The sequence below is a fragment of the Phodopus roborovskii genome, unplaced genomic scaffold (assembly GCF_943737965.1).
Source record: "Phodopus roborovskii unplaced genomic scaffold, PHOROB, whole genome shotgun sequence".
Lineage (NCBI taxonomy): Eukaryota > Metazoa > Chordata > Mammalia > Rodentia > Cricetidae > Phodopus > Phodopus roborovskii.
The window spans coordinates 12,887,501-12,908,107 of record NW_026126571.1 but is presented as its reverse complement, the minus strand read 5'-3'; the positions used below and the strand labels follow the sequence as shown (position 1 = coordinate 12,908,107).

The following is a 20,607-nucleotide window of genomic DNA, read 5'->3' as shown; positions in this document are numbered from 1 at the left end:
TATGTATTTTGTGTGTGAGTATGTGTGTAATGTGTATGTGTGTTGTATATGTGTGTTGTATGTATTGTGTACATGTGTGTATGTGGTACATGTTATATGTGTGATGTATGTGTATTTGTGGTGTGTGTATGTGTGTGGTCTGTGTGTGTGTGGTGTGTGTGTGTGGTGCATGCAGGTGTGGTATAGTACACTTTCACAGAAAGGACACTCTGGGGTTGTCTTACCTTAAGTGCTGTCTGTCTTTTCTTATTCTTTCTTTTTTAAGGACAGTTTTATACAGCCCTGAAGCTCACCAAGTAGCTGGCACAGAACTCCAGGTATCTACCTTCCCTACCTCCCAGAGATGTGATTATAAGTATATATCATCGCTTTTTTTTTAAACCAAAATTGTTTTGCAGTTGGAAAACAGAACTCTTCCCTACAGTGGACAGTAACATACAGGCAAATGATGGCACTTACTATGATTAGATGCCTTTTTTATTTCTAGAAAATAATTGGTAGTTGGACTTTTGTATATGCTGCAGTGCAATGAGATTTTTATACAGTAAACAGCCATTTAATCATTTTTCCATATATTGAAGAAGTCAATTTAATTTAGTATTTATGGTACTCAAACTAACTTTTACTTTTTTGGAAAGTCCATTCTTTTTATGACCTAAAGTAACACTTGTTATTATCAATGGGGAGGGACATGAGTCCCTTTCATTTCTTCCTTACATTTGACAGGTGTTGTCCTGCAGCACCTCACAGTAGTCTTATGACAGAATCATTTCATGGAACATTGAAGGCAGAGTCTTCTGTATTGATTTTCTCAGAGCAGGGGTTGTTTTCCTTTGCCTCCTAATTTATGGACCCTCTATAGGTCAGTGATAATTAGTTATCATATTACTGCCTGTCTGTAGTTCTGGGAATCACCTTAATGTTTGTATTTCTGTCTTCCTTGTTCCTTGGCAGTGTTTCAAAACCATTTCAACCTTACAATCCTTTCATGTTTGATCAGTTTTATTCTTGCATACCATGAGTGACCAATCAGCTCCTTTAATCCCTTGTGATCTTTCTCCTCTATCATCTCCACAGTCCCCTGCCACCGTTCTACAGAATCAGTGTGAAGTCTATCAAAGCCTTCTTGGTTTTGTTTGTTTGTTTTGTTTTTTTACTATGAATTTGGAAGACGTTATTTTTATTAACATATGTATCTACCTTTAAATTCTTTATAATTTGGTAATTAGAATCAGGACATGACAAGTCCTAACATCTGCTCTTGCAGGTTTCAAAAGTGAAATTTTGACTGTAAGAAGCCTTTTACTGCAGGAAAGACTTAGCAAAATGATTTGTGTGGTTATAGGACTAGTAGTGGTTCATTAAGAGCTAAGCAAAGATTGTTAACTGTTTCTAACATATCAAATTGCTGGTCTTTTTATTCCTTATTCCTTGGCCTACACTCAACTTTTACTATTATTCTTGAACTTGGATATGTGATAGCTGGGGATATTTCCTTCTTAATGTATCTACTGGTTGAGAGTAGTGATCTTACCTGGAAATGTGCAGGTCTGCAATCTGCTACCTGTGGCCAAACAAATCCATGTATGAAAAGCCTGTCCCATCTCAAAATTATCTCTAATACCTTATTATTTAATACCTGGTTCATACCCGGGTTGTGGGATCATGGGGTCAGGTCCACGTCTTTACCTCTAAAATGATCTCCACTGAAAAGCTGGCTGATAGTCCCAGTCACCTGGTGTTTCTTTAAGAACAGATGTTGATGCACCTGAAAGTTGTACAATTCAGTGTGATGGTGGTATTTGTATTTGTACAGGTGCTCAGACTCACTCTAACTGTGCACTCTTGAGCTTCTTCCTAAGACATCTTGCTAATCTCATCACACAGTCACTGTGGACATAGCTAATGTCTAGGCTACAGAGGAGGGTTTGCTGTCAAACGGGTGCTGGCCTGGGGCAACTAAAGAGGCATACTCAGTCACTGTTAGTGAAGGTGAACATTCGAGTGTCTGTCTGGTGGGTCGCTCTCTAATTTATCATCCAGTTTCCTATGAGGGGACCAGAGAGATGGCACTCTCCTCAGCTGGAATCGTGGAGCACGGTCTTTAGTGAGTTTATGGCTTCTCTGGGTCAGTGAAAGCTGAGGCTCATTCAGCAAGGAAATCCACAGACTGTGACATGAATTCCATGAGTTCATAAATTATAAAAGAAACTGTGGGAGTTTCTTTCTGTTTTTTGTTTTTAAGCTTTAGGCCAGGAGGTTAATTATGTGCCTAGAATTACGTTCTCTGGTAATAGAGAGCGGCTGTGTTGGACATGCTGCCACAGTTCCGCACACAGTTATTTAAGCGTGGTAATAAATCATGGGGTTTTTTGTTCGTTTGTTTGGGATTTGTTGTTGTTGTTGTTATTAACACCTGTGATCAGCTTAGAATTAAAGGATTGTTGTATTATAGATGGATTATACTTGGAGTTCAGCCATTGTTTTATTTCTTCCTTAATACCTTTTCTAAAGGGATTCATCGTGTTTAAATGTTTGCTCAAACATTATAAACCAATAGCAATATAAACATAAGTATAAGTGATATAAGACAACAGTGAACACATAAACTCATGGAACTTAAACTTGCCTTTCACATCTTGATAGGCATTAAAGGACCTCATCTACTGTAAAGGAATTCATTCAGCTTTGTTTTTGTATGTGATTCTTTACTGACTTGGGCCCCATAACAGGTTGACTTCATTTTTACTTTCATTTATAGTCTTTACCTATATTTCTTTTTAAACCTTTTAAAAACCCCATTTTTGAATGTTTATTTATGTATGTGTGCCTGTGTGTGTGCCTATGTGTGTGTGTGTGTGTCTCCATGTGGGCAAGTTAGAGAATCAATTATGGGGGTCATCTGCAGTATTCGTGTAAGATGCATTTCCATCATCCACTCTTCCTCCATATTCTTTCTTCATGCTGGTACCCTGAAAACAGACAGTGTCTTAGGCCCACAATGTTTGATTAACACTGCCACAAAGATTCACCTATTCTTGCATCATTAGATAATATCACCAGCATACCTGCATTTAATTTAAGCTGCAATCATCACTTTTTGTTTGGGTGATATCAACTTATGAGAGTTTCATGTGTGTTGTTAAGTACATACATCACCACTGAACTACTCCCCAATCCTGTCTTTTCATGGGGTATAGTGAAGCTGAAAATGTGATTCTTTTAATGTCTTCTCTGCCATTCTTATAACTATCTTCCAAGAGTAGTCCCCCGTGTTCTTTTTCTGCTTCAGGGTTCATGGAGGTTTTGTAGCTTATCCAGATTTATAGGAGAAATCAACTCTGAGTTTCTCACTGTTGAAAAGTTATACGCTCTTGATTCTTCCTTGCTGGCACTATTTGTAAAATGCCCTCTGTGTGTAGACTGCTATGATGCTCACGAATGCCATTTTAAAGAAACTGGTTGAAACTTTTCAAGATAGAAGATGACTAGGTGAAAATATTAAGGATTTGTTACCAGTAGTTGACTTCCTGAACCAAAACAAACTAGTAACCAGGGGCACTACTGTTCATTGCCTCTGTCACAGGGTGGGGCCTGGGCACCTGCTCTGCAGCTCTCTGCTCTTGGGAAGCAGACCCTGGGCTTCTGCAGCACTCAGGACTGCAGTAAGACATCTAGCTACCTTCAGACCAATCAATGTGAAGGGGCCCTTTACACTGATGTCTGGACAGACAGGAGCACTCTGTGGGGCGATTAGTTGTGGCTCCTTCTTACCTAATCATAGTTAAACTTAGTCATTAATTCTTTTCCTCATCTTCCTCCATTTTTTTTTTTTTTTTTTGCATTTTTAAACTCATTTTTACTTTGTTGGTTTTGCTTTTGCCTTTTTGCTATTAGTTCTCCAGAATGGAAAGGTAGTGAGTACATCGGCTCTTCTTCCTGTTTTCCTCTGAATCTCTCTTGTTTCATTAACTGAAGGATCCAGCTTCTAGAAGATTCTTTAAAACAAAATCCATCTTTTAAGTAAGAAAATGCAGGGAGGTTTTTTGTTTGTTTTGTTTTGTTTTGTTTTTTTATTTTTGACAAATTTTCATCTGGCTTGATTCATGTGGCACAAGTATTTTATTGAAGGAGCAAAGTTCTTATTTGGCTTTAACATTTTATTACTCATTTTAGTACAATGTCTTTGTAACCACCAAGAAGTAAATGTCGGTTCCAGAACTTGGATGTCTTTCCTTGAGATGTATTCTTTGACTTTTAGATCTAGTGCCGTTCTAGCAAATTTGATTAATGGGGACATTCAAGACTAACAAGGTGGGGCTCAGAGAAGTCAGTGGGGCTTCATGACTCTTTTGCTAAAGGATACATTTTTTTTCAGTTCACAGGAAGGTGCCAAGAATGAACTCTGGCAGCTCCCACTTGTCAGTGTAGCATTTCATCTCTTAGCATGGTTCTTCTAATTTATTAGATGTTTTCCAAATAGAAGGGATTGAATGGTATTGTTGAAAAAGTGATTGGGTAGTGCTTCCAAACTTAGATTTTTTTTTCTGCTTTAACACTCATTAAGAATGATTCAGTGTGCTATTTTATGACCATTTCCTAAGTCCTCAGAAAGTAAAATGACCCCGTACTTTGACATTTATGGAAGACCAATGAGATATAGCACACAGATTCAAACTCACCCAAGTGGAGCCATCTCAGCAGCATTTTTCCCCAAAAACTTTACATAACCTTGAAAAGTTTGCCTCTTCACATAGAAGTATTGCCATCACCAACAATTATTTTTATTTTAAAAATATCCAAGTAAAGCTCTGTGGCTCATAAATCTTTACAAATTACTTCATTTAATTCTTTAATCTTATTTAGACTATTTGAAAGTATATGGCTTTGATTTTACTGTTTCAGGTTGGACTTTCTTTGTGTGCACATTCTTCATAAGTGTCTGTGAGAGGTAGGAAACTTGGCACAGCTTCTTTTCTTTTTAGCTATACTAAGTGACAAAGCAACATCATTAAAATTCACTTCTGGAAAGCATCTACTCTATCCAAATATCTCTTAGGACTTGTATATACACACACTATGCATTAAGTCTTCCTTTTTGTTTATTGAATCACTAGAAACTATAATAATTATATACTTACAAAAACTGTGGAAAATATAATAATATAATTTATTGTTATAATCATTGTTTGCATTATATGTGTGGTTAATTGTGGTCCCCATTACTAAATCTACTCACTTAGTGGATGTAGTAGCATGAATAAAGTTTTATTCTCAGTTTTCTAATGGGAAGGTTAGATTGACTTCCTGAGTTAAATTCATGGGACAATTTAAGAATATAAAGATTGAAGTAACTTGAGATATTTTCTTAATGAACTTTATGTTGTTTGAACATAAACTTTTGGAAAAATAATTCAATCAGAATCTTGGCTATTAAGCAAGGGGCACAGTAAATGGGAGCTATTCAGTGTTTTCCTTGGTGTGGCAGCTTTTCATCATTAAGATGAATGCTATTTCCCTTCCACAGATTTTCATGATTCTATTGCCATATTAAGTCATTATTGTTTTGATACTTGGGTGTGACTGAGTTCTAAAATCTTTTATTAAGGTTATATTACATAGAACAAGACAACTGCAAAAATGTAAGTATTCTTACTGCTTTTAGTAGTGGGCATTTGTCATCAACATTTATTTATATTGTGTTAGGTTCAAGGTGACTTGATAGGGGTCTGGCTGGATCAGGTCAAGGGGCTTCTTTCCACCACATGCCCTTCAAAGTCTCTTTCCAAGTTCCCACACGCACATTTATATACTTATTGGTTATCTTCCTCTCAATTGAAAGAGGAAGAGTTACCCTAGGAATACAGAATTGATATGGATATTACCATATCAGTCTTCAAGTGTCCTGGAGAGATCTGTTCATTGGCTTCACCCACTCCTCTCTCCCATCTGGATTACTTTAGCACTTTACATTCGTGCTGGTCTGAATCACATAGATCTGCCAGAGTTTCTTATGTATCATACAACCATGTGTCACCATGGATCTCAGCAAAGCCCTATTAAATCAACCTCTTAGTAAAAAGATGTATTATTCTTATTTGAAGTCTATGAGCATTCTATCTTCATATATGTACGCACACTGTGTATGTTCCTGATGCCAATGGAGGTCAGAAAGTGGAGAATCTCCTGGAAATGGATTAAAGTCACATGTAGGTATAGAGAACTAAGCCTGAGTCCTCTGCAGGACAGCTGTCTGTTTAGCCCTCACCCTCCTTAACCTTTCTGTAAACACAGCCCTGGTTCTCAGTCTCTACCTCTCTCTCTCTCCTTTACCTCAGTAATGCCCCTCCTTCCTTTGTTGTGTTCTAATCCCTGGTGTTCATGCAGCCTTCAGCAGCAAATAGTGTTATAATGACTCAAATTCTGATTACCCCAGGCTATGTATGCATCCTTTGTTTCAAAGAGGAATGAATAGTTAGTTGTGTTACTTAGCTTCTCCATTTCCAGGGCACCCTTGGACCCATCCTGTCTATCCCTGTGCCCTGTAGCACTACAAACCTGCCTGTATTGGGGCGGGGAAGGGGTCTCTTTTAATTACTGTTTAAAATATTCCTCAATTTAAGCAGGCCAGTTGTTGAGAATTTCTCAATTATCATAGTTTCCTGTACTGAATCATTTTTAAAGTCTCTGTCTCCATGTTGAAGCATGGATTTCCTATCTTCTCAGGTTATGGGGTATGAATCTAGGGCATGTCTTTCAGTACTTTTACCACCTTCATTTGCTCCTCACTGCCCAGTTTGAGGATCCATGAAATGGTATTGAGCACATCCCTTACATCCCGCTAGCTGTAGGTAAAGGCCAGCCAACTGTATTATCCTCCCCCAGAAGCTGACACAGGGGATCTGCACGCCCTTTTCTTGTTATCACTCTTTATATACAGGAATCTTTTATTGCCCACAGAAAACGCCACTCCACAGTCACCACAGCCTGTTTAAAATCCCTCCCCAAATTCCCCACTATTGGGAATTGCAATATCTTTTCTAGTCCCTCTGCCATTTGAGGGATGTATCCATACTCTTGAGGAAGACTCCGTCTATCAAAAAGGCATGCTAGCCAGACCATGTAGAGGAAGAGATGCCTTGTGATTCCCCTGCAAGGGGCTCAGATTTAATTGCATGTTTTAGTGCCTATGAGTAGGTTTGCTGTAGCTCAATAATAGATTTTTTTTTTCCTCCAACAAAGTAAGCCAGATCAACTCGAATTGAAAAGGTAAAAGAATGGGTTTATTTGAACAAAGTGACTCCAGGTGAGTTCTCCATCCCCAGAGATAGAGAGCAGAGAAGTCATGTACCCAAACTAAAGCAGGGAGTTTATAAAGCCTGTAGGTAAGTAATGATGACATGTCCACCACAAGCTAAGTTCATGCCCAAGTATGGTCAAAACCCGAACACGTTAGGCTGGGACTTGGGCTGCTGGCACAGTTGCCAAGAATGCAAAACTGGGCTTTTTGGCACCCTTTCTTTGTTGGAGAGTCTCTGAGGTGGTGGGGTTGGAGGGCCATGCAGGAGCCGGAGATTCCAGGCAAACACCCATGCATGACAGATACTGTGCAACTACACCGTGACAAAGACACACATAGTCCAGTTGCACGTGGGGAAAGGTAACCATGTCACAATGGCCCCTTTGGATACGTTCCTGGCATGTGGCTCAGTCTTGATAGCATCTCTCAGTGCCTGTGATAGGTACCAGCTCATCTTTCTTTTTTCTCTTCTTCTTTTTCATTTTTTATTTTATGTGTGTGGGTGCTTTTCTTACATGTATGACTATGTATTACACATACAGTGCTATTAGAGGTCAAAAGAGGAGTTACAGATGCTTGTGAATAGTGTTGTAGGTGCTGGGAATCAAACCCAGGTTCTCTGTAAGAGCAACAAGTGCTCTTTTAAGTATTTACTCCCAAGAGTTGAGTTGTTTTTTAATTTATTTTTTTTATTCTTCTCTCATATACTACAATCTGGCCCAGATTGCTATTTCCCCTCCCCACAGCCTCTCTTCCCCATCTCCCCTCTCCCCCTCAGATCTGCCTTCCCTCTGCCTCCCCTCAGCAAAGAGCAGGCCTTCTTGGGACATCAACTGAAGTACAATGCCAGGAACATACTGTCACATCAAGGCTGCACAAGGCAACTCAGTGGGAGGAATGAAGGTCCCAAATGGGCCAAAAAGTCATAGTCCCTGCTCCCTCTGGTAGGAGTCCAATAAGAACACCATGCTGCTCAGCCATAATGTCTATGCAAAGGACCTAGATCAGACCCCTACAGGCTCCCTGATCTCTGCAAGCCCCCATAAGTTCTGCTCAATTGAGTCTGTGAGCCATGTTCTCATGGTGTCCCTGACCCCTCTGTTCCTCTCCCTTCCTTCCCCTCCTCCTCAAGACTCCCTGAGCTCTGGCGAATTCTTGGCTGTGGACTCTGCTCCCCTCAGTTGCTGGATGAAATCTCCCTTGTCTCTTTCATGACAATGCTGTTAGGCTCCAGTCCTAGAAGGATTTACAGGCAGGAAAACTGTAGGTAGCAGGTTTTAAGGTTGGGTTGGTGTGCTAATCCCACTACTTGAGGCCTTGTCTAGTTACAGAAGATGGCTGGTTCAGGAGTCTTTGCTGGGGTTGCTTTTATTGAGTCCACAGAGTTTCCATTGTACTAGGTTTCTACCTCATCCCCCAAATGCCCTCTAATTCCAGTCATTTCTCCCAGCGTTTTCTCCTCCATACCTGACCCTCCTGTTCCCAAGCCCACCTGAGAAATCTATTCCATTTCCCCTTCCCATGGAGACCCTGGCAGCCCCTCTTAAGTCTTCCTTGTTACATAGCCTTCCTGGGTCTGTGGACTATAAATAGCATGATTACCTCCTAATTTACAGCTAATATCCATTTATAAGTGAGTTATTGTCATGTTTGTCTTTCTGGGTCTGGGTTACCTCACTCAGGATGAGTTTTTCTAGTTCCATCCATTTGCCTGCAAATTACATGATTCGTTGTTTTTGTTTGTTTTTTGTTTGTTTTGTTTGATTTTTTTGTTTTGTTTTGTTTTTGTTTTTACAGCTGAGTAATACTGCATTGTGTAAATGTACCACATTTTCTTTATCCATTTTTTGGTTTGAGGGATATCTAGGTTGCTTCCAGTTTCTGGCTATTATGAAAAAAAATTAGCACCAATTGTATTAATTCTTCTAGAGTGTAAATAAATGTCTCTCTACTCCAAATAAAGCACTGACATCAGCTTAGAGAAACAATTCCACCTAATTGTTTGAGTGAACAATGAATGAATGAATGAGTGATTAACACACCTGTTAGTATATTGAACTTACTTTTAGAAGTATGAGTAGGGGTTTACCTGATTGATTCAAAGACAACTGCATCTAAAACTCTACCCTAGAGCCTGGATTTCAAAATTCATGAAAGTTACATCCCAAGAGCTCACTGCATCAGATGCAGACAGTTGGCTGATAGGACAGTATCTCCCCAGAAATTGTTACTGCTTATGTAGCCTCGGGGAGGGCCTTTGAGAGTCCTGTAACTCCCAGGTACTTACTTCCTGAGCCTTGTAAGGTTTGTTTACTTTGTGAGTCTCATCAGCCTCCCTCCAGGAGAGAATCTTTCAACTCAGGAGAATAGGTACACAATGGTTTGAAAGAAAAATTACTAAGAATCTTTCTGTGTATCATTCAAAATTTTATTTTTTAAAAAAATTATGTGTATGAGTATTTTGCCTTCATGTATGCATATGCATTACGTGCATGCCTGGTAGCTTGTGGAGTTCATAAGTGGACCTCAACACCTTGCAACTGGAGTTTCAGATGATTGTGAACCACCATATGGATGCTGTGAATCAAATCTAAAACTCTACAGGAATTACAAGTGCTCCTAACCTCTAAGCCATCTGTCCTGCCCTCAGACGTTTTATCTTCATCATTCTTTATCATCTAGATTTGATTTGCTGATTAATTCAGTTATTAATAAAGAGGAAGGAAACAGCGTAGCATTCCTTAATTTCAGTAAAGTAAAATAATGAAATGAATGTAGTTGTGAGAGTCTAAATATTAGCTAGACTATAATATTAGTACAAGGCAGAAACAGAATGATTGTCTATGAGTTTGTGGCAAGCATGGTATATATTTAAGTTCCAGACACTCTAGAGTGACACAGTCTTAAAAATAAAAACAAAAATTAAAAGCACCAAAAAATGTTAAAATGACTTGTAAGGTTTTATGATACAGAGGACGAAGTGATTTGCATTGTTATGCTGCAGGAATATGATGATGAGCATGCGTGTGTGCTGTTTTTCCAGTCCTTAAACTTCTGTGGATGGTTATGTTAAATGCTTAACAACTTGACAAATGGCAGGTCCTGCTGCACACCAGTTCCCACTGCAGACCTTAATAGGTGCATGACTGTTAAGTCTCCATGTTCCAGTCAGTCATCTTGAGGAGCATTCCAGGGTACCATTATGATGGGAGACTGGGATCTATATAGGACTGAGTATCTTGGGCAGTTCTCAAGTTTCTCTTTTTCAGTAAGTTTTACTGTGTGTGTATAAGTCATTCATACTATTATGAGATACATAATAAATTATAATAGTTATTAAAATAAATGAATACAACTATGACTTCACATAGCTATACATACTTGTGTTCAATTTTATGGCAAGAGTGAATAACATCATTTAGGAATCGCTGTGCAGTACAGATGTATGGGGGTTTTGTTGTTAGATACCTGAATAAATCTACTCAGCTAATCAGGATAGTGTATTTGGAGCACATGAGAATAGAAGATGAGATCATAAATTTAGAGTGATACATGCAGAACTTGAGTTGTTTATTGGGTATCCAAATGTTAGACAGATGGATATATAGAGATTGAGGCTCAGTAGAGATGGGAAGTAAGATAAGCACATGGTTACCATCTTCTTGTTAAAATTAGAAGTTATAACCCTTTATTCTGCCCTGGAAAGCCACATGCCCCAGAGTCATAATTACTACCTCAAGTATTCCAGGTGCACTGACTACTGCCAGAAGTTTATTTGTCTTACAGTAGCTGGTAGATCTGGATAGTTTACTAAAGATACCTGTTCCTGCTTTGGCTGACACTGCTGTTTCTATTTTCTTTCCCTTATGGATATTTGCAACCACTTTATGGTGCCATTAGGACTACGGGAATTTAAGCTACAGTTGATCCATACTTTTTTTTTACATAACTGACTGACTGTCGCTTTGAGGCTGTGATTTAAACAATGGCCAAGATGATCCCCTTAAAATGGGAGAAGCTGAGAAATGCCATTCTGCTGGGGCTGTCACCCCATGGTAGTCCCATATGGTCAGACCCGGTATAAGTTTAGGTCAATCTTGAATCTCATCTCATGAAGCATTGAAGAGGAGGAAAGGGGGAGGTGAAGCAAGGCCTCTTCTGAGAAAATAGTGACGTTGAACAAAGAGTTCATAGCTGCTCTGGTGGGGTAATTGGAATAATTCGTGGGATGCTCAGGTTGAATTCAAAAGAGCAGAGGACACTTACTCACAGCCCTGGCCCTGAGGCAAGGAAAGACAGAAAATATATACTTTCTGAGGACATTTATTTTTCACTTCATTTTACTGATCTTGGAATGTAGCAAGTTTCTAGCATCTTGTCATGTTTGTCTATTGTTCAATAAAGAATAAAGAAAACTCGTGATTGGACCTAATGTATTATTGTAAATAATTATGCTTTGATGAGTACAGCCTTGAATTCTTTTTATATATTAGTTTTTGTCACATTTTGTCATTTTAAAGTAGACGTATTATGTTTTGGGGGGGTGTATGTGTGGTCTTGCTTGCCTTGTAAAACATCTTTCCCATTTTCTAAATTACAGCCTTAATTTAGAGCTACTTGGTTATGTAGGAAAGTGTGGATCAGTTGTTATGCAGTTTAAATACCAATCGTTCTGTTTAGCATGCACCAGATTTATGGGATTATTCTGAAATGCATAGATATGGACCCTATTTATTTATATGAAATCTTTATAAGCAAAGTTATTAAAAAAAAAAAACAAGTTAAAGACCTCCATAATGAGGAGTCACATAACAGGCTGATATACACTATTTTTTATAAAACCTTAAAGTTAACACATTTAATTGGATTCATGTACTAGAAGGTCACACAGCAAACCTGTGGGCTACTTGTTTGTTTCTGGGTGTTGGCCAAGTTGGGCTGGAGGGAGTGCCCCATGTGTCCCTCCTGAACAGTGATACTTCTGCCTGCCCAGCTGTGCTGAACGACCTTCGTGCCAGTGAGCCCCTGTGAGGAGCAGTGGCACTGAGGATGCTCTGCTGCTTTGCCTGTCTCTCACATGGAGGCTTCTTTGTTTGTAGGTGAGCGTCCCTATCAGTGCCCGTACTGTGAAAAAGGATTCAGCAAAAATGATGGACTGAAGATGCACATTCGTACTCACACCAGGGTAAGATTATATTCTGTCTTGTTTCTGTTGGTCATAAAAGCCATACCTTTTCTAAAAGAAACATATTTAACATTGCATGAGAAAATTAAAATGCTACTTACAGCTGAAGTTATGTCAAAGTCTAAGGCAGACTTTTGAAGATAAACTTTTAAAGAAAAATCAGTGAAAAACAATCCAAATCTCCAAAGTTTCTTTAATTTACAATTTGAATCAATACACAGGATTTATTAATGACAAACTGACAAGTAAATGTTACTATATTAATCCTAGAATATGTAGTTTTGTCTTAAAGAATAATCACTGTAAAGAATATGCTTGATAGTGGCAAGTGTGTGCCAGCATTTGACCACTGGTACTCACAGGAAAGACATTGCAAATAATTTAAATTCAGGGCAGTTTGCAAAGCATGGAAATGTAGCTGAATGCATTAGAGTGTGTACCACAAGCAGTGTGTTGTTTTCTTCCTGAGCTGGTAGCACCTCTCACTGGATTGGTAGTCTGTTGTGTATACCTTTCCCAGATGCAAGCTTCTGTCTCATGTGCTTTAAAATGGCAGGAGACACCTGTCCTATGTTCAGATGTATCACTCTGCTCATGGTCCAGCTCAGGCACAAATACCTACTATCCTAGTACTCTGGAGGTGGTGGCAAGGGAATAAGAATTCCAAAGCCATTCTTTGCTGCATTGGGACCTAAAGGCTAGCTTGCACTAGAGATCATGTCTAACAAAGAGAGATATTAAACAGGTATAAATTTTTACAGTATAATTTAAACTCATAAGTAAAGACACTTCTTTTCACAATGAGCATTAATAAAGATGCTTAAATTAATTTTAAAGCAGTTTAAGATTTTAGGACTAGTGAGATGGCTCAGCAGGTGTAGGTACATGGCGAGGACACTGATGACTTGAGTTAGGCTCCTAGGACCAACGTGCTGAAAAGTGACCATCTGAAATAGCAAAAAGTTAGTAATTAGTAACCATTTTTGAAGGCAATTGCTTACAGTATGAGTTGTGTCCAGACAATGGATTGTTGGTTTATTTTTGTCAACCTGACACAAACCTAGACATATTTAGTAAGAGTGAATTTCAGTTGAGAAATTTCCTCCATTTGATTGGCCTGTGACCGTGTCTGTATGGTGCTTTCTTGGTTGCTAATTAATATAGGAGGACTGGTCCTACTGTAGACATTGCTATCCCAAGGGAGGTGGACCTGGGTTGTATGAGAACGGTACCTGAGCAAGCCAGAGGGAGCCACTTCCAGATCTTGGATTCAGTTCTTGCTTCCATATTCCTGCCTTTAGATCTTGCTCTGGTTTCCCTTGGTAGCCTGTAAGCATAAGAAGAAAGAAAGCCTTTCCTCCACCCAACCCCAGTCCCCAAAAAAGAACAATGTGAATTGACTCTGTCAAGCTATTGTCTGGCCTCCTCCACATGTGTGCTGCAGGATTCTTGTGAATACATACACACACACACACACACACACACACACACACACAGACACACACACGGTTATTTTATATGTGAGTAGCCATAAAATGAAAAGGATCTATTTATATTAAAGACGCTAATATCTAGGCAAAATGCATGCTAGTTCATTGCATTAGAAAGTAGCAGTGTTGACCATAGTGCGCATTACATTGTTTCACTGATTATTGGAGACAGAATCATCAAAGCATAGAACAAACTCTATAAATTGCTGCATGGGAACAACAACAAAAACTAAAACATATTGTTTTGGTTGCTCTGAAGAAAATAGTAATTTCCAATTAAATGAACTTGTTTTTTTTTTTACCTTAATATAAGTTATTACTAAGACTAATGCTAGTTAAGTACAAATAAATACAAATTGAGCCAACCATTCCAAGTCACACATCTCTGCAGGATTTCAAGCCTTCAGATTTATTAACCTGTAACTTCTTTAGTGGTTGAGTATAAATAAATACAAATTAAACCAACCCTTCCAGGACACATATCGCTGCAATGATTTCAAGCCTTCAGATTTATTAACTAGTAACGCCTTTAGGTCTCCTAGAAGTTGAGAGAGTCCAGACCCTTTCTGAAAAAGAGGAAGCAAGGACAAGCAGCAGTGTGAAGCTGCTGTAGAAGCTTCTCCCTTACCTACTGTGTGCTTCCCTGTTTGTCCATCACAGTGGCAGAGGACGTAAATAGCGTAAGAGACATAAGACATAGTGAGACCTGGTCTCACAGGTTTCAGTCCATGGTCAGTTGAGTCTGCTGCTTTAATCTTGAGGCAATGCAGCAACATCGCAGTGGTAGAGCATGGTGATGATGAAGAGGAAGAGTCACAAGAGGACCTGAGAGCCGAGACGATGCTTTCAGAGGTTGTGGTGTTCTCCATAGACACCTGCAGTACAGCTAGTAGGTTTAAAGAAAAGGAAAAGGGGAGATTAGACAGGATGCCATTGAGGCTCACTAGTGTAGAGATTAAGGATTTAGTCTTCCAGTGAGATGTGCCTGTTTTTATATGTAGACAAGATACAAGGTACAAATTTCATAATGTAGACATTCATCATGATTTTAGAGGAATTTAATTTTTTTAACCTTTAGGCCTCCTTACCTTCTATGCTATAGAGAGAGTAGGATGTGTTTTTGTTGTTATTGTTGTTGGTTTGGTTTTGCTACTATTTGAAACTTCATTTCATTTGACTGAGAAAGTAGTTTCCATATTTTTCATGGAGAATTCTATATTCCTTGCTATTATCTTAAAAAACAAATGACTTTACAATACTGTTGTGTTTTCTCTGACTCAGAATCTATATCCCTTACAAAGGGTAAAAAAAAAAAAAATAGAGCATTTGAAAAGTAACTTCCTTTCCTAGGGCTGACAGCTTCATCCCCCGTCTCCTCCCCATTTCTCTTTTGTGAAAAGCTTTTTTGATGGCTGTCAGCTCATTTGGCAGATCCCCTCATGCACACTTTCTGTGAAACTTGTGTTTGTGAGCTCGTTAGCTCATTTAAAATCACAGAAAAGACAATTTAAAGTTTTCTGGTTTAGAATAGGTTTTACATTCCATATGATGTCCCTAAAGTTCAGATTCCAGTCTGGGCATTCTAGATGTCCATAGGCTTAGAATGTAACAGATGAAAGTTTCAGCGATGGGGGGAAATTTGTGACAAATTTACTGGATAGCCTTATCATCCCATGGGCAAAGAAACTTCCGTTTTTGTCTGATTCTCCTGGACCCAGCTACTGCACTATTGTTAGATGATGGGAAGTCCATGCCACAGCTACACACTTCCAGCCATCCGAGGAAAGTCTGATGAACATCTTGACTACTTATAGCTTCCTATGATTTCAGCTGCAGCTAAGCAACTGCAACATCAAAAAATGAAACTCCAGGAGAACCACTTCAGAGCCAGATGAGTCTACTCAGAAACAATAATCAGCTCCCTTGGGTCATTAAATGGGTAACTTGGATGCTGTATTATGATATATGTAGCAAGTATAAATATAGGGCACAATGCTTAGTATGTGCAATAGCAAAGTTGTGCGCCTAGTTCTGATGGTTTTTCTTTTCCTTTTTTTTTTTTAAGATTTGTTTATGTATGTGTTTATTTGTTCATTTTATTCTTTTGAAACAAGGTCTTTCTCCGAAGCTTTAGCTGACCAAAATTTGCTACGTAGACCAAGGTGGCTTCAAATTTATGGAGATCTACCTGCCTCCTGCCGCCTAAGTGCTAGGCTCAAAGGCTTGCACTATATCTGGCAACACTCCTTTTCAGAATTGTTTTTAAGAATTCCATACATGAGTACTGTATTTACATATTTCCACCTATCCCTTTCCCTGCTCAGCTCCTCTCCAAGGTCCCCCAAACACACTCTCCTTTTTATCCCTAACCAAGAAGGGTTCAATGAAGAAGGCTGATTGGTTCACAAGCCATGATTGTGAGCTTTCAAGAGAAGGGCACAGAGGTGGATAGGCCATGCTACAAAACTGAGAGCTATCAGCAGGGCTGGTCAGTTGGGTAGGCCATGTTGCATGAACTGAGAGTGATGTACAGGGTTGTTGGGTAGGCCATGCTATATATCTGAGAGCTATGTACAGTGGTCTTAAGTTGTGTATGCCATGCTACATGAACTGAATACTATGTGCAGGGGTGTTAAGTTGTCTTCTTTGCTGAAGAAGAGCCTGGACTAGGAGAGGGCACGGCATGCCAGGGAGACGTAGAGCAGAAAGCGTAGGGCTAGGCAAGTTCTGCATGGTGGAGAAACTTTCTGTGCCAAGACAGGAAGACAAGATTAACTTTATAGTTCTATAAGTTGACAGAAGATTTTATTGGTTTGCCGGTGAAGGAATGAAGCAATAAGATAAGCAATAAGCCTCAGGATTCCCTTGCTTATTAGAAATAAAAGTCTATGAAATAAAAACAGATGTTCACCCCAAACAACTTTCTCTTTCTTTAACTGCTTTAAAATGTTTATATTGCATTATTTTTTTTATATTGCAAAAGTAGTCTCACAGGTTGAAACTAATAATGTTGTAACTCAGTTTCTAAGGCTGAAGTTATTGCTGGTACTACAAAAGCAAAATATAGGGCACATGTTAGTCAATTTTTTTCTTTATATTGTTGCGACAAAATACCTGAGGTAAGCAGCTGAAAATGACTTCTCTTGGCTGCTAGAGTCAGAGACCTCAGCATATGGTGCTTTGGCCTTGTTGCTGTAGGTCTGTGGAGAAGCATGGCATCATGTTGGACAATGTGTCGCGGCGGGGGGAGCCTGTTAGGAGCTGGTGTCTTAATAAAGGGCACCAACCCAGTGATTTGATTTCTTTCCACTAGGCAGCCATCTCCCAAAGACACTAGAAGCCAGAAACCCAGCCTTTCAAACATTGTATTTGGGAGAATTTAATTTCAACCAGGGTACAACATTCCTACAATTTGTGAAAAGTAAATGGTACCTTGATCACAAATAGTTCAATCTGAAGTAATTGGACACATGTAAAGCAGCAGCAAATCTTGTCCCTTCCCTCAGTGAGAATTGAAAGGAGCTAATTATATTAAGAAACTTGCTTTCTGTGAGTTTGCCTGTGGTGTTACAATGTTTGAAATAAACAGAAATCAAATAAATGTGAAAGCTAGAGAGTATGTAGTTGTTCGGTATTTCAGGTTTTAATGCTGTTTCTTTTTACATGTTTCAATTTGAGTTCACTCACATATTATTTTGCATTTGCTTACCTCAGAGATCAATGCCAAATTAAGAATCTGAGTCTGTAAGTTATTGGATACACAGAATCAATTTAATAGCTATCAATTAGTATTTATTGTTACTATGACAAGTTTGTGTGCCGTCTCTTTGAGGATTAGAGATTTTATAACTCTTCATTAATAGAGAAAAGGTAAAATTTCGTAAACATATTGTCACATGTTTATATAATTTTAGCTTTAAACAATGCATTTTATAATGAATGCATAGATGTTAACAATTATGTGCATCAAGAATGTACCCAGTAGTACATGTCTGTAGTAGAATCAAGAAATCTCCACAGTCATATGAACCATATATAATATATGCAATCATAAGAACAAAAAATAAGTCAGTTAACATGGACCTTTTCATGTTGAGCTACTAGCCTTTTAGACAACTTCCATACTTTCATCAAATGTAGCATCTTTCCTCTTTTTAAAACTTAAAATATAATTACATCATTTTGCACCCTCCAAAATCTCCCATGGCACCATCCTCCCTTACAAAACTTATGGCCTCTTTTTAAAAAAATTATTATTGTTACATTTATATACAAATAAACAAATAAGTGCACCCTCCTAAGCCCATTTAGCATTGTACATTTGCTTTTAGTCCTGACTACTTAGTGTTGGATAACCAGTTGGGGGATCATTAAAAGACTAATTCTCCGTTTGTCATTAATTTCCTTTAGCCTTCTCCTAGGGGAAGGGCCCCCTGAGATGTCCCTTTCTGTGTTGAAATGTCCTCTAGTGTTGTCATTGTTTAGATTTACTTAAGCAGCCATGCTGTTAAGATTTTATGGGTATTGCCTTCCTTGTCATATATAGAAGACATCATCTTGAAGTAGACTTTTTGGTCGTCTGACTCTCATGATCTTTTGGGCTCCTTTTATGTGCTACTCTCTGAACCTTGGGTATAAGGGCTTTGTTGTATATCTATCTATTCAGGACATTGGGGACAGACACTCCATGGTCATTTCTCTGCATTTTGACTAGTTGTGGCTTCTGTAATGGTTTCTGTTTGTTACAAAAAGCTTTTAAATGATGGATGTGAAGGATAAATAACACTAAGTTTGGTTGAGAGGGCTATAGAAAATCATACTACTTTATATTTACTTAAAATAAAAATTACACACACACATATTGTGTGCATATATGCTATGTGTTTTTAATAAAATTCTGCCAATTGTGATGACAATTTCTCCCCCCAAGAGCAATAAACTATCTAGCAAAATTTTCCATTTGGTTGTTGGTCAAGGGAGTCCAAACCAGTGTAAGCTATTTGCTGGTTTGCTTGGTTGCCCTCCAGAAATTGAAGGTCCTATTGCTGAAGACACTACACTCCTTAAACACAGGACTAGGAGTATCTGAACTGGATCAGACCTGAGGACTGCTATCCAAGTGACCAAGGGAAGAAAGGAAGCATTAAATAGTCTGCCCAACATATAAACCACAGCAATGACCAAAATAGAAGTAGTAGTGGTACTTATATCTGGGCAATAACAAACAGCTATCTAATTGGATTTAAGATCCACTTAAAAGGATGCAAAGTATTCCTGGTTTTGTATGGCTATCTAGGTCATGATCTTAGAGAAGATGCAATACCACTACTTTCCTAAACCAGGGTACTCCCTAACTTTACTCTGAATACTTATCGTATGCCCACTGATACGTTTAGCTCTCACCCCTCATCAGAGTTGCTCCTCTTAATCCACTCAAAATCTTGCCCTTACCTTTAGACAGTCCACCATCAGTTTGAAGACCTCATCATAAACACTAAAGTTAGTCAATTTCTGTCCTAGCTATGTGAACCTTACTTTCTTATCACACAGGGTTTGTCACAGTGACAGATAGTCTAGGTTTCTAGTATTAAAAAAAAAAAAAAAGCATAAATATTTTACATTAGCTGAATTCACAACCTTCTCCAGATCTCTAGACCAATTTGGGTCATCTTGTTAACTGCATTGTCCTTCTGTGTTTTATTGCTGACGTCTCCATCTGGAAACTACATTTTAAAAACAAAGGCCTATGCTTAGTTAAATCACACACTGCCTTATTTCTCAATCTTTGAAGCCTTGACTAAGGGCTTTATCTATGAGCAGTCACTGTGTATTGCACATTTTACTGAACTGACCTCAGTAGGTCACTGTCTCCCTTCAATTACAGAATCTTGGAGCAGAGGTCTTACTGTTCAGCTCTAGGCCTTGCTGACTCCTAAGTGCACCGCAGGAGCTCACTAAGCATCTCCTGAGCAGACCAGAGTGCATCAGTCTGTATTTGAGTGTCTGAGATACATTAGCCCAGATGCTTCCATCAGTCCCTGTGGTTCCTGCAGGGGCATTCAGGAGGTTCCCATCCTGTTAAGGGCCTGTGTACCATGGTGACATAGAACAACTCCATGTCCCTGTGTGGTCCCTATATAGTAATTAATCCAGCTGCTTCAAGGATAGCTACTAATTCTTGTGAAGCTGGCATGTGAACAAAGAATTCATGCAGAACAGTTTGACGATTTAGCTAAAATAAAACTCATAAATATTTAGCATTTATGCTGATTGCTACCTTCCTACCACCATATTATCTTTAGGCTTTAATAATATATTTCAAGATTAAATGGAAGTGTAGGCTATTCTGACTGAGTTGTCCTTTGTTTTAAGAAAGACAGTATAGAGACAATTTTTAAAGAAATAGTCATTAGTCTTAAAAAAAAGTAATATAATTTCTATACTATTTTCTTTCTACACATAATTTTACTTTGTTTTTCACTATATTCAGAGAGCTCTAATTACTAACGTATCATAGGAATCTTGAAATAAAGACATCTATTTATATAAATTCCCATTAATAGATTCCAAAAGCAATGATACATTGAAGCTCATACATAATTTTCTTTTTTTTGTAAACTCATATAATTATT

At 38.5% G+C, this 20,607-nt stretch overlaps 1 protein-coding gene across 1 annotated transcript in view; it reads left to right on the top strand.

Annotated features, from left to right (window-relative positions):
* Positions 1 to 20,607, top strand: part of Prdm5 (PR/SET domain 5) — a 135,783-nt gene that overhangs the window by 95,116 nt on the left and 20,060 nt on the right. The window contains exon 13 of the mRNA XM_051202995.1: positions 12,400 to 12,485. Within this exon, the coding sequence (XP_051058952.1) occupies positions 12,400 to 12,485 (86 nt within the window). The remainder of the gene's footprint in view (positions 1 to 12,399; positions 12,486 to 20,607) is intronic.